This window comes from Ictidomys tridecemlineatus, chromosome 10, assembly GCF_052094955.1.
Source record: "Ictidomys tridecemlineatus isolate mIctTri1 chromosome 10, mIctTri1.hap1, whole genome shotgun sequence".
Taxonomy (NCBI): Eukaryota; Metazoa; Chordata; class Mammalia; order Rodentia; family Sciuridae; genus Ictidomys; species Ictidomys tridecemlineatus.
The window spans coordinates 17050139-17065055 of record NC_135486.1 but is presented as its reverse complement, the minus strand read 5'-3'; the positions used below and the strand labels follow the sequence as shown (position 1 = coordinate 17065055).

At 41.0% G+C, this 14917-nt stretch overlaps 1 protein-coding gene across 1 annotated transcript in view; it reads right to left on the bottom strand.

Moving 5' to 3' along the window:
* Window positions 1-14147, bottom strand: part of Hmcn1 (hemicentin 1) — a 376766-nt gene extending 362619 nt beyond the window's left edge. Inside the window, exon 1 of the mRNA XM_040277215.2 lies at window positions 13522-14147. Coding sequence (XP_040133149.2) covers window positions 13522-13789 — 268 coding nt within the window. The 5' untranslated portion in view covers window positions 13790-14147. The remainder of the gene's footprint in view (window positions 1-13521) is intronic.
* Between the last annotated feature and the right edge of the window lie 770 nt (window positions 14148-14917).

Here is a 14917-nt window from a genome sequence, read left to right as displayed (position 1 = left end):
TTGAAAATAAAGGGGAAATATTATGAGAAAAGCAAACAAATTTGGAATAGCATTTTTAATACCAAGTAAAACAGGTTTAAAGGCAAAAAATAGTATTAGAGATAAAGATGGCTACATATTTAACAATAAAATAATGCACTAGGAAGATAAAACAATCCTGAGCCAGTATATACCTACCAACTTGGCCTTGCACATAAAATCGACTTGAGTTACAAGGAAAAATTAGCAAAACCAAACCTACAATGGGAAATTTTTAATACAACTTATTTAAAAACTGATCCATCAATCAAACAATAATGAAGAGAAATATGCTTGTGCTACATAAGAAGTTTGAGCTCATGGACATATATAGAACTCAACATGCAAAAATTAGAGTTTTTTCCCAAGTAAATATGGCATTTAGAAAAATTCATTTTCCTTTAAAAAATATGTATTGAGCACCCTCTGTATGCCAGGGAACCTTCTATATGAGGTTCTGGAGAAATACAGTCATGAAAACTAAGCCTCTGCCCTCATGGAGTCTGTTTAGTGGAGAAGGTAGAACTTGGATTGATAGATTCAAGCATCTCTAACGTCAAGCAGTAAGGAATTATACAAAGAAAAATAAAGCAGGGTAATAGGACGGTCATGTGGGGAACTAGGCTAGACTGGCTGTAAGAGAAGGACCGAACTTGGTCCCTGCTCTCTGAGGAGGTGACTGAGCCAAGAGCCTTATGAAGTGAAGGCAGAAGCCATGCAAGGATCTGGAGTCAGAGGGGCCAGCAAGGGCAGTGGGTCTGTAGAGGGAGTCTGCCTGGCAAGTAAGAAACTACAGAAGCCAATAAACTAAAGGTGAAATGAGCGAGATGTCAGAAAGGGGCACTGAAAACCTGCCTTTCGCCTTTTTTGTGTGTGTGTGTGGTGGGGGGGGGGGGGCAGGGGAGGTACCAGGCATTGAACTCAGTGGCACTCAACCACTGAGCCACATCCCCAGGCCTATTATGTATTTTATTTAGAGACAGAATCTCATTGAGTTGCTTAGCACCTCACTTTTTGCTGAGGCTGGCTTTGAACTCATGATCCTCCTGCCTCAGCCTCCAGAGCCACTGGAATTACAGGCATGTGCCAGGCGCCCAGCTCTGCCTTTCACTTTTAAAGGATGCTTCAGACAGCTCTGGAGAGAGTATCAGGGAGACCAGTTAGTGACTTGAGCTGGTGCAGCAGGGTTAGAAGGGGATGAGTTCGAGCCAAATTAAAAATTATCTTGAAAGTAAAACCAAAAGATTTTGTGGAGGGATTGGATGGGCTTTTGGGGGGTATGAAAGAAAGAAGTCCAGGATGACTCCAAGCATTTTAACCAAACAACGGAGAAAATGATGGCCCTGTACAGAGATGAAGAACGCTGGAGGAGACACAGAGAAAGGAGGAGGTGATAAATGTGAGCATCAGATGCCCCGCAGAGACTCAAGCCAGGAGAAGGTTGCTGCTGCCCACTTCTGTGTGGGTATTGCCTCTCTGGGCTCTCTGGGTATTTCCCAATGAAATTTCCCAAAACTGTCATGGAAAAGAAAACAGTCCAACTGCTTCCTTCATCACGGATCTAACTGCCCTCAGAAATTCTACCCACCTAACAGACCTTTCCAAGCAAAAGTAAGTGAATGTTTAGTGAATGCCAATTACACCAAGTCCTTTGGCAAATACAGTCTCATTTAAACATGAGTATCTCCCTTCATGGAAAGAGTTTTAAGTGGTGGGTGAGATGATTGGGCACATCCATTCTCAACTCCCCTTCCAGTGGCATCAAACTGGTCATTTGAAATGGCGAAAAGGGAGCAGGGACACAATGGAAATTGGCAAATGCTACAAACAGAACGTGGTGATCTCCTCTTCCCGTCCCCAGGCCCACAGCCAGTGATGGAACAGTTAATTTGGCTCAAACCAAATAATTTTTAATTTGGCACCCACCACCGATTCTATCCTGTTTTAGTCCACTTTATTTTTTTCTCCCTGCTGTGACTAAAAGACCCAACCAGAACAACTTTAGAGGAGGGAAAGTTTATTTGGGGGCTCACGGTTTTAGAAGTCTCAATCTAGAGACAGCAAACTCCATTCCCTGGAACTCGAGGTGAGGCTGAACATGATGGCAGAAGAGTGTGGCAGAGGGAAGCAGCTCGCATGATGACCAGAAAGCATAGAGAAAAACTACAGAAGCCAATAAACTAAAGATAAAATGAGTGAGATGTCAGAAAGATCTCTCTCCAGATACAAAGTATATACCCCATGGCCACACCCGCAATCAGCCACTTCCTCCAGCCACATCCGACCAGCCTCCAGGTACCACCAGATTAATCCCATCAGGGATTAAATAATTGATTGGGTTAAGTCTGTAACCCAATCATTTCTCCTCCACACCTTCGTGCACTGTCTCTCATGTGAGCTTTTGGGAGACACCATATCAACTATAACATATCCTTATTTTATGCTGAGGTTCTAAGAGTCAAGGGACCTGCCATTTACAGAGCCAGGACACAGGTGTCTTGACCCTATATCAACAATTTCTCCTATGGTGCATTCTTCATATTCTTCACTAAATGTTTTATGCACATTTTCTCTTCGAATCCTACAACAACTCTGTGAAGGAAATATAATCATTATTCTCTTTATGAAGTTTTAAGAAGTTAGTAACTTACTAATAATCAAATGTGGATCTCTGTGATATTAGAATTCAGTCACTCAACACCTATAACATCCCAACTCCACCAAATTTCATTCTGCCAAAATAAATCAAATTCAGTATTAACTTTCATCCTAATGCAGAAGATTAATAAAGGGAGTGAAGTTATCAAAGGAACAGCAGGTACAATAAATATATTTTAAAAAGAATGTCCATATTAAAAAGAATGACATTTTCCCAATATTCCAGGAGAATTCCTTGGGAGAGGTGAAGTTGTGGGAGCTGTTTTCATTATAGATGAGGACGTGTCCTGAACAGAAGGGACATTCCAATTCAGGGTGTGGCTGGAAGAAAACTTCAAGGCGTAAGTGTGATGATCTGAGCAAGAAGGTGGAGCAAATGTGCACCTAAGAAGAACAGGGAAGACCCTCTTGGGAACATGAAAACAATAGAAATGAGGTTTTCTGTGTGCTCTGGCAAAAGGCTTTGAAGTGAAAATAACAAACCAAACAAAAAGCAAAACAGATTTCACTTTGAATCTCCAAAATTGATATTCTAGATAGTACAACATCTTTTTAGAGTTTTATCCTCTCTTGCTTAATATATTTTCTTGACCTTTTATATATATATATATATATTATATATATATATTTTATACACACACACACACACGTACACACACTGCATACATACATATATATAATAAGTAGCATCCCACATAGTTATCTCCCATCACCCATGGGTCTCATTTAACTTCCGTCAGATCTTGGCAGGAGCAGCCAAGGTTGCCCTAAAGCACTCTGGGGCAGGGTGCCTTCCAGCCTGGGAACTTCAAGGAATCCCTCCCACCTGCTGGAAAACAGTGCTTAAACGAAAGTTCTCAGAGATGTGGTGCTAATGGAAAAATTCCTCCAATTAGTGTGTTTGAAGTTTCCAAGAAAGAAACCCCAGGTTACAAAAAGTCAAAATATTTTGAACTCACACACAGAATTCCTAGCTCCTATATAATTTTCCCCATTTCATAATTAAATATCTCAACATACCCCCCAAAAAAAGATCAAACAGAGCTTTACTAAATATCATGATTTAAAAGTAAAAACCATAGATTTTTTTTTAATGAAAATTATTTAACAGGCTTAAATAGCACTGCACACGTACTTAGTGTCTCACCCTATAATGACCACAGAGAACTCTCTACAATGGAATCACAGCTTGAAGTACATGAAACTCCTGGATGCAAACTTTTTTTTTTTTTTTTTTAAATCAGAAATAGAAAAACAGTCTCTCTTGTAAAAGAGTTTTGGTTCTTTAATGTTAATTGCCAAATGATCTGCTATGGGTTCAACTGTGTCCTCCAAAAATTCCTATGTTGAAAACTATCCCCTTGCACCTCAGAATGTGACCTTATTTGGAAACAGGATCATTACAGATGTAATTAGTTAAAAAGAGGTGACACTAAAGTATGGTGGCCCACTAATCCAGTATGACTAGTGTCCTCACTGAAAAGGGAAATTCTGAGTAGACTACTGGGAGCCAGTGGAAACCACTGACAGATGGGATACAGTTGGAAAAAGTAGGTTACCCTTGGGAATCTCTCTTCCCTGGCCCCTCCACACCCCACACTTCCCAGATGCCATGAGAAGATCAGTTTTCTCCATCACACCTTTCTGCCATGATGTTCTCCTTATCTCATACCCAGAGCAATGGAACCAGTCAACCATGGACCATATATCAAAATAAACCTTACCTCCTCCAAGTTGTTTATATCAGGTATTTTGGTTAAAGCTGATTAACACACTGGCTCAACAAAAATCCCAATCCTGGATGAACCTGTGGTCAACTTCAGCAGAAACTCCCAGGTGGTCAGGGCTTCTGGAGAAAACCACCCAGGTGGGCAGCACTCGGGCACTACAAATCCAGCAAGCGATTGGTAGAGTCAGACTCCCCACCCAGCATCACGTTCAGGAGCCCGTTTTTACCTACTGTGTTACATCTCATGAAAAACATACTGTACTCATAAGCCCCATTTTCTTATCCATTTTTCAGCTTCTGCCACAGCCCCAATGAAACGGGGGGATCTGTTTAGCTTACTACTGTTTAGCCTTTCTTTTCAGTAATCTTATAAATGCACAGATTGACAACTTACTTAAAACTAACAATTTTTTTTTTTTTTTTTTAAGATTTCTAAACACTGTTCATTCCTGTTCCCACTTTTATCTTCCTGGACTCTTTCTAGAATCCTTTATGCACTTCCCTTCTTCCATCTTAACTGTTTATATCCGCCATAGCTCTATCCTGTCTCTTTTCTCAGTCTACACACGCTCCTTGGATGATCTCATTTCTTCCAGTGGTTTTGACTGTCATCTATACAAGTTCCAAGTGGACAGAACAGCCACTTGGCGCTACTCTACTAACAGTGACAGCTGGAAATGCCAAGGAGTGACACCTGGAGACAGGCCACCCAAACAGATCCACACAGGGAAACACTTTGATAAATTCACCATCATCCACCAGAATCTGGCTCCCAGACTTACAAACTAAGAAACTTGAACATGACATTGTTACAGTATTTTAAACAGCAGAGACTGACGTATACAACTGGTTTGCCAAAACATGAGTTACCAATAAGGAATATAACTGTCTGGTGAACCTGAGGTGTCATTCTGACCACAGCCTTCTCTCCCTATAAGGCAAGTCCATGAAGTTCAATTGTCAGAAGGCTGTTTAGTGAGGGTACAACCAGGATGAGGACAGCTTATTGTAGGATGCTCATACATAATGACATCATTACATATTTATAAGGATAAACAGTCCATTGCCACAGTAGAATCCTGATAGATGGACAGGTTATTCAAGTGCACAATAAATTAACACTTTAAACCCTTGTTATACTTGAACAGTTTGCATCCAAGTTATAACTGTGATTCTCTTCTCCATTGCTGACCCACTTTTTTTGGGGGGGGGGAGATGTTTATTTTGGACAAGTTAATATACAAGTAACTTACTTGCAAGAATCCACTAGCCTAGGAGTAACATTGTCTCAAATTTTGTATCTCTCTTCTCTTTGATTATATGCTAATTTCTTATTTTAACCTCTAAAACATAATCATCTTTCTCTTTTTTCCATGTTCTTGAGACCAAATCCAGTCCACTGGATTTTCAATGACTAATCTATTCTCTTCTCCCTATGTCTGGATCTCCTAATATCTCCTCTCCGAGTTGAGGTGGCCTCAGGTTTCATCTCCCAGAAAGACTTTCTTGCTCCAATTGAACCAAGAGAGAGATCTAAAATGAAAACCCAGTCACTTCATTCCTTGCTGATAATCCTTCCAAGTTCCTGATAGTTTGCAGGGGGAATCCAACTCCTTAAGTTTTGATTGAACTGCTTCCATTCATGCACACCCATCAAGTGTCAATCTAGACCATGCATTTTCCAGAAAACCTCTGCTGACTATCCCCACCTGGAATCAGGCGCTCTGGGCTCCCCCAGCACCCAGTGCTTCCTTCCACGATAAGTGTATTGTGGTATATTACACTATCATTTCTCCTTCTCTCCTTTTCACAGACTGTCAACATCTTGAAGCTTTGTCTAGTTGTCTTGGAATCAAGGGCTCCTCACATAGTCCTTGAGTGAGTGAATGAATCAATACCGGCTTCTCTTTGGGTTCTTATATCTTGCTGGTTTGCCACTTGTAAGGCAGTGGTCTGGGACTCAAGGGAATGGTGTAGCAAATACATTTCTCAAACATTCAGTGGATCAGAATGGTGACACAGTTGAACTGGTTTGAATTGTCCTTTCCCTGTATGCTGATTAATGGCCAACTCATTAAGTAGATTTTTAAAATTTTTCTTCTTATTATGTAAATACTGTGCTACTTTCCTTGACAATGGGCTTCTCTTTCAATCTTTATACACAAATGTGAGTTATTAAATAAATTTGAGCAAAACCATTAAGTAGTACTTTTAAAGGACTTTCACATATATTGTTTTATTTAACCATGGTTGGGAGAGTTGATATTATTGCACCTTATACTTGACACGAGATCATTTTAAATTTTCTCCTATTCTCCATAGAGATGGTGATTATCAGAAAAAACAAAATCAAGGTTAAGAATCCCTGCAGACTTGCGAGAACCACCTATGGTGTGGGTCCTTGGCATCAAAATCCTTGGAAATTATTATGCATCCCTTCCATTAGTCAAGTTAAAATTGAAAAGAGGCAGTCTGCCTTACAGCATGCAGCTGACACATTCCAGATGAATATAAATCTCCCCTAAAATCACTATCCAAAAATCAGGCATCATCAGGATCACAGTGATCTCCCATTGCATATTCAAGCCTGGTTGGGAGCTATATTATCACCAAAAAAGGCCTAACTAGAAAATTGTTATGTTTTCAGTTTTATTCTTCTGATTGTCGTGATTTAAATAGGAAATTGGACATGCCCAGCCGGGTGGCGCAGGCCTATAATCCCAGCAACTCACAAGGCTGAGGCAGGAGAATCCCAAGTTCAAGGCCAGTCTGGGCAACTTTGAGACCCTATCTCAAAAATAAAAAGAGCTAGGGATGTGGTTCAGTGGTAGACCGAGTACCTGGCACGCATGACATTCTGGTGGTTCAATCCACAGTAACCAAAAAAAAAAAAAAACACGTAAACCAGGCTGGGGGATTAACACAGCAGTAGAGAACTTGCATAGCCTGCAGGAAGCCCTGGATTCAATCCCCAGCACGGCAAAAACAAATAATAAACAAAATCATTTGAAAAAAATAAACATAAACAAAGCCAAATTAAAATAAAGTTAAAAGTCTGTTCCTCAATTTGTAAATATACAAACAGAAAATAAACTATCTTTATTCTGTGGGAGCTACAGAAGATGCTGTCAAAGAGGAAACATCCCTAACAAATTTGAAAAATATCCGATTTACCAAAATTGAGTCCGAGTCCTTATACTTTGGGAGAAAGTTTTTTGATTATGCATAGCATCCACAGAAGAAATCAAGTGACAGGATCCATTCTCTCAGGTCAAAATATTTTATCATCCCGAGAAACAGAAGTTATCATTGTCCAACCAAATCTCTTAAACTCTAATGCAGTTTTCCAGTTTGATTTCTCTTAGACCTAACAGACCAACCCTTTCTCATGAAAGCCCTTCTTCTAGGATGTGCTAGTGGCAAAGGGAGACTAACAGCTTCTTGGCCGTTTCCTATACATACTAAAACGGAAATCATTTCAATTCGAAGTTCAACTCATATAAATGTGTATAAGTTTTCAAGATCTGCACGTGCAATATTTTCCTTAATAAAAAAATCTTTATATTCACTGTGGTTTCAAGGGATTTTGCTGTTGCTCAGGAGAATACTCTTTTTAAAAAAAACTTATTAAAAAAGTCCTGGAGTGTTTTCTTAACACTGTGTAGGTCCTGGCAAACCATATAAAGTCATTGAGGGTTCTTGGGTTTTATTAAAAATAAAACTCAAACACAGACACATGCAATGCTGACATTTATCTCAATGAATTTCCTTGCTAATTTTGATGTGGTTTTTTTTCCCCAATCAATTTCTTTTTAGAATATTACAAAATCATGGACTTTGATAAAATTAGTACATTGCTAGGTTATTATCACTGGAAAAAACGGTGGTCTGGCAAGGTTAAATGATTTGCTTAAATGACAAGAATAAGGAGAAGTGCACAAGTTTTCCATTCCAAATTGGATGTTCTTTCTACTACATTCCATTTGCATTTTGAAAAATACTGGTTGAATAATTTATCAAAACTAGGTTCAATTTTAGCCTCATGAATAAAGCAACCATTCCAGTAGTTGGACACAGTAATATGGTTACAAATATTTTCAATTTCTCTTCTCCCATTCTCTTGAATTCCCTCCACGCGGGCTTTCATTACCATCCCTCCGCTGGAGCTGCTCTTGTTAAGACATCAATGACTTCCACATTGCTAAATTGACTAACCAATTCCCAGTCCACCTAACTTCCCAATTAGTCTTTCCTTGAAACACTTTCTTCTCGTCTTCTGGGATAATGCATTCTTTTCCTGCCTCCCTAACTAATTTCCCTGGCTGCTCTGCCCGTTCATCCTCACCTCTCCTACTGCTAAGCTTGAGAGTGTCTAAGGGCTGGCTCCTCAAACCCTCTCTCTTTTCCACCAATCGTTGATTCATGGTCTCCTCTGGTCTGAAGGCCCTAAATGCCATCTACATGTATGCCTTGGGGTCCTAAATTTATCTCTCTCACCCACACCTCTCCCCTTAAATTATAATCTCATATATCCAACTGACTTCTTCCATCTCCAATGGATATTAAAAGGCATCTCAAACTAAAACATTTTTAAAAATTAAACTCTCATTCCCCCCCAACCATTCTGAAACCCGCTTATCCTTCTCCATCTCAGGATATGGTCATGTTGTGCTTCTATTCCCTCAAGACAAATTCTCAGAACCGGTCTTGACTTCCGTCTTTTCCTCACACCCCTCAATCAGTTCATCATCAGACCCTTCTGGTTTCCCCCTTAAGATATGAACAAACTTCAACTATTTCTCAAAACGCCCACAGCTACCAACTTCCCGCACAGTCTACCATCCTCTTCTGCCTGAACTTAACAGAGAAGTCAACAGTCATCTGCTTATTCTCCATGTTTCTGCCCTGGCTTTGCTTTAGGCCAGTCTCCAACAACAGGATGATTATGTGGGTGCCTAAGTCAGATCATGGCGCTGCTCTGTTCAAAACCCTAGAGTGGCTCCCAACTCCCCATGATGCTGGTCAAGGCTACAGTGGCCCCATCATACGCCTGACCTCACCTCCTAACTCCTTGCTCACTCACTGCCTTGTGACATTCTGGGATTATGGTTGTTCTTTGAACATGTCATGATCCTCTTGCCAGGAGAGCTTTTCATCTGCCTATAACTGCCTTTTCTCAGATATCTTCACTGCTCCCTCTTGCACCTCCTTCAAGTCTTTGTTCCAACGTGATCTTCTCATTTGGGAGCTTCCCCAACCACCATGTTTAAAATTCCAACACTCTCGATCCACCTCAAACTCCCCGTAATGCTTTTTCTCCGTTTTCTCCATAATGATTACCACCGTCAAAACAAATCTGATGTATTGTAATTATTTTCTTTATTGCCTGTGTCCCTCTGTCTCCAACAAAATGCAAACTCCATGAGGCACTTCAGCTATTGTCTGTTTTATTCCCTTTGGCATCCCCAGTGCCTAAAGCAATAAGTGGGTGAAAAACGAATGAATGAATGAAGGAAGGAAGGAATGCAAGCCAGGTAAGAAACCCTGAGAAGAAAGTGGAGACTTAAACTGAGAAAGAAGAACTTTTCTTTCTGTAAAGTTAACTCCTCAAAACTCTCTCCCTGTCTGGTACCTACCTTACAGAGAGGGTAAGTAAGAGACTGAGTGATAAAGGGAACTATAGTCAAGAAACACCATCAGCCCTCCCCATATTGTGTTCCGAGGAAGACAAGACATTTGGAATGCTGAAAAAAATTAACCTATAAGAATCCAAAAGTCTGATAACATGTTGGTGAGGATGTGAAGAAACTGGAACTCTCATACACTACTGGTAAGAGTATTGCAGCCACTTTAGACAACAGTTTGGCAGCTCTTCAAACAAATAAACATAGTTACCATGGCCTAGCAGTTCTACTTCCAGATACACACCCAAAAGAAATGGAAACACGTCCACACAGAAATTTGTACATGAATATTTATAGCAGCATTATTCATAATAAGTGGGAACAACTCAAATATCTATCTTGGACTAATAGATAAACAAAATATGATCTATTATACAATGGAATATCATTTGGCCATAAAAAGGAATCAAGTACTGACACAGGCTACAACACGAACCAACCTTGGAAGCCTTATGCTAAAGTAAAGAAGCCAGTCACGAAAAGACCACAGGTTACATGATTCTACTCATCAAAGTCCAAACAGGAAAATCTAGAGAGACAGAAAAGCAGATTAGTGGTTGCTTAGGGCTGGGCAGGGTTGATGGGAGGCTAGCAGGCTGAGCACTAAAGGTATGAAAGGTATGAATTTCTTTCTGAGGTGATGAAAATGTTCTAAAAGTTGCACCAATCCATGAATGAGCAGAAATCAGATTTGTAGGTGGTAAGTGGATGAATTGTATGGTAAGGGGATTACATCCAAAAAAAAAAAAAAAAAGAAGTTACAAATTAATACATTAAATGTGGTTATGAGAACCTTATTAACATTGAAATGTTGACTTCCTTTTCCTCGACCCCTGGTCATCTCAGTATCTCTCTCTGCTCCTCACAGGCTGATGTTGCCCCTGGTTCTCCACCAGGCCTCCCTGCACGCGCGTGTACACACACACACACACACACACACACACACACACACACACACTCTCCCTCCCTCCATCTCCTTGCTATTAAAGGTCAGACATTCTTCCTCCTCTGTGTTGCTCTTGTATTTTAAGTGTACCCCCACCTACAAACACCCCACACTATAATGCAGAACTCCAAGGCCATCATCTGTGAAAGCCTAAAGTCTTGTCAAAAGCCTTAGACTACTTCCCAGAACTTCATTATTTCATCTAGCCAAATGTCACAGTATGTGCCAACAGCCTATAAGCACTGAAGCTCGTTACCATAACCATAATATTAAATTCTATACATTAATTAATTTCTATGTCAGTTGTATCACCCGACCATACAAATGTGTTAGGAACAATGAAAAACAACTACATATAAAACAAAATATCACAAAACATCACAATGAGAAGGGAACTTGGTTCAAATCCAATTCTCCCACTTTAGCATTGAAGAAAGATTCAAAATGTACATTGACTTTTCTAATATCACTCAGTAAAACAGACAATCCCCGTCTATAGTCAAGGCCTTCCTGTCATTGCAACCTGATCACCAATGATGAGAATCAAAACTGAACAGCTACACACACACACACACACACACACACACACCTACAAAGAAAAAAAATCATGCAAAGATAATCCAATTTACTAAAGTGAATAATAACTTAATGGTGAATGTTTTAACTATCTTCAAAAATATTTTAAATAGTGTTAGATAAGAAACTCTTGATCACTCCCCTCTACTTTGAATCACAGTGGAAACAGAATCCATCATTTTGTTGAATTATCTATACAATCAATTTCATGAAGCCAATTTAAATAAATGATTTTCTCATATGACTTAATTCAAAAAGTTCTAGTTTATTAGTCATCAGTTATTAGCATGCCAAGTCTCCAACTTTGAACTGTGATTGCTAAACTATTGATCAACTATAGTGATGTGCAAACTTTCCCATTTGATGACAATAGGAGAACAGCCCACAGCAATAGAATGTGTTATAAGAATTTTGCATAGCACTTTGAGAGCTCATAGTCCACTTTCCATTTATGACTTGAAGCAAATTTTGGATTTTGTTTCCTACAATATAATTTTTTAAGAGTTTTTTTTTTGAGAAAAGCAAATGATGATGTTATTTAGAGAGAAAACAGTTATTAGCCAACTTCAGATTCACCCCTGTTGAAGAAATGTATTTAAGTTATTCCAAAATAACAAAAGCCTAGAACTACATCATAATTGGTATCTTGACATTTTATAAATGGAAGAATCATAACAGTAAACACAGCAAATGACCATCAAATTCTTTATTCAAATATAAAAATCTTTAATATAGAAATTACTAAGATATGTGTATATCCCAGGAGAGTAGATGTTACTGTTTTCATCATTTAAAGAACATGAAAATCCAAGAAAATTCTTTTGCTCTCTAAATATCTTCCAGTGCTTTTTAAATAGTTGAAATATACCACATTCAATACCTAAAAATAATCTGAACTCATAAATGTTTGCCATATGCACAAAGAAAGAATTTAAGATTGTCAACATCATGCTCTGTGAAGAGGCTGTATCAAAGTCTTTCAGTGAAGTGACTTTCAAAAGCAGGAAAAATGTGGGAGAACAGTGGGGGAGAACATTTAAGAAATTGGCTGTTCTGTTTCTTTAACTGGGCAGCTAATGAAATTCAGGTGGACACTAGAAAGCAAGCCCCAGGACTCCCCCTGTAATGTTACCCTCAGCAATGACAATGAGGGCTCCTATAAGCCTCACAGAGAGGTGCTACTTTAAAGAGAAACTGAAAAAAGTAAACAGGATCATATTGCAGTGGAGCAGCTGAAACTCATAGCTTTAGGGCACAAAATAAAGTTATTTTGCTTCAACTACCTTTAAAGAGCACAAACATACCAAATTACATTTCTATTGCATGAGACATGGACATAATGTTTACACACATCCACGAATCTAACTAAATGACTTGGTGCAAAGATGAATAGGTGGAGTTAGAAAATGAATGGCTTCTCTCTTTTATTCTCATGTCTCCAGTTCCTCTGGAAGTTCTGACTTACAGGCTTCCTCATGTGGCACACATCAGGGTTTTTTCCCTCCCTTATGTGAGAGTTTTTCAACCTGAATGTGCGCTCTTCACAGTTAGTGAGCACTGCTGCTCAGTATCCACGGCCAAGGCTTCCTTGACAATTACACATTCTGTAGCTTTAAAGTACAAACTCTGATTTGGAAGTTGCAGCAGACTCTTGGTACTGGTTTTCCCAAGTCCACATTTCCAGGTTCAAGCTCCTTAAACAGGTCATCTACTCAATGGCTGAGACCTAAGGAGGAATTAGAGCGCGAACCTAGATGCAAGACGCAATTCTTTGTTACAAGTGTACTCAGACATATTTAAAAAAAAAAAAAAGTGTTGAAACTTTCTAACAAAAAAAAAAACAATTTCATAGCAGAAGGAAAAATAAAATCATGAGACATACAAATATAAAAAATAAATATGTCCCTTACCTGGATCATGGAAAGGCACCAAAGCAAAGTTGAAGAGAGGTCTCTTAGGTCTTTTCAAAGACGTCTCCAAAATTTTGGAAGCCCCTTCAATGACCTGAACTAAGTCATCATACATGGAACCAGTCACATCAAATACAAAAGCCAAGGTGGAAGCCCCCTCGGGAATTTCCTCCTCCCTGACCTCCGACTGGGGGCTGGCATCCTGAGCTAGGGAAGAATAAAGAAGAGCAAGCAGGAAAACTGTGTGGACAACTTCCCGGGAAATCATTTTTTTTTTTCTTTCTTTCCCGAGTGCCTAAGCCCTGTGCTTAGTCCTCCTCAACAGCAGCAAAGGTTTTCCTCCCAGAGAAACTCATCAGACTCTTGCGATCGCTCAAGGAGCAAAAAAAAAGTTTGGAGCCGAGAATCAGAAGGGGGCAGGCTCCAAACCCGACTCCCTCCGCCAGGGATGCAGCCGCTTTTGTCCCGACGCGGTGTCCTCCTGGGCGGCTATCTGCCGGCGGAGCCCGGGCGGCGTGCGACACGGTGCTGGCAGCGCACGGGGTCCATGCCCCGGGGGCAGCTCTGAGCCTGCGGCGCCCGCCAAGTCCCGCCGCCGCCGCTCCCTGGGCTGGGCCGGAGACGAGCTCCCCGCTCTGCACTGCTCCCGGCTCTCGGCGAGGAGGGGCAGCCCGGAGCGGCCTCGCCTCCTGATTGGCCAGTTGCCGCCCCCCGGCCGCCGCTCGGGAGCCCCCACCCTCGAGGGCGACTTTTCCCCCCACGGATTCTGGGGTCAACTCAGTACCCGGGGAGCGCTTGCAGCCCCGGGCTCGCTCCCACCCGCGCTGCTGCTAACCCACCAGGACCCCGGGGTGAACAATGGCTTTCGAGACCGTGTGGCCAAGCCCCAGACTGAGGACACGGCACCAAGTAGCACAAAGGGAATTGTGTTTTTCTAATGTGGACAACGCTGCTTCAGACACTGCTTTCCCAATTCCCCCGCAGAAGCCAAGACGTCCCAGCCCAGCCTCCTGTCCCTTAGCCCACAGCGCGGCCCAGCCAGGAGGGGGAGCTGGAAAGCTCGCTCAGCTGGGCTGCACCCCACCAAGGCTGTCCCACCTCCCTGGGGACCCAGAGAGGAAAGCTGGAGGGGCAAGAAGTAGGAGGGACAGGAAAAGGACTGTTGGGGGTTCTGAAGGAGACAGCAAGGACGGCGGGGCAGGGGGTCACTGTACTTAAGAGCAACTAGAGGACATGAAAGTGGATTATCAACAGAGGATGAAGTCGAGTAGAAAAGATAAAGGGGACTGAGGGGTGTGGAAAAAAGAATGAGACGCATCGAGTCCATATTACAGAGAAATCTGATTTTTTTTTTTTTTTACATTATCAAGATTCACGTTTGCTGAGCGGTTTGAAT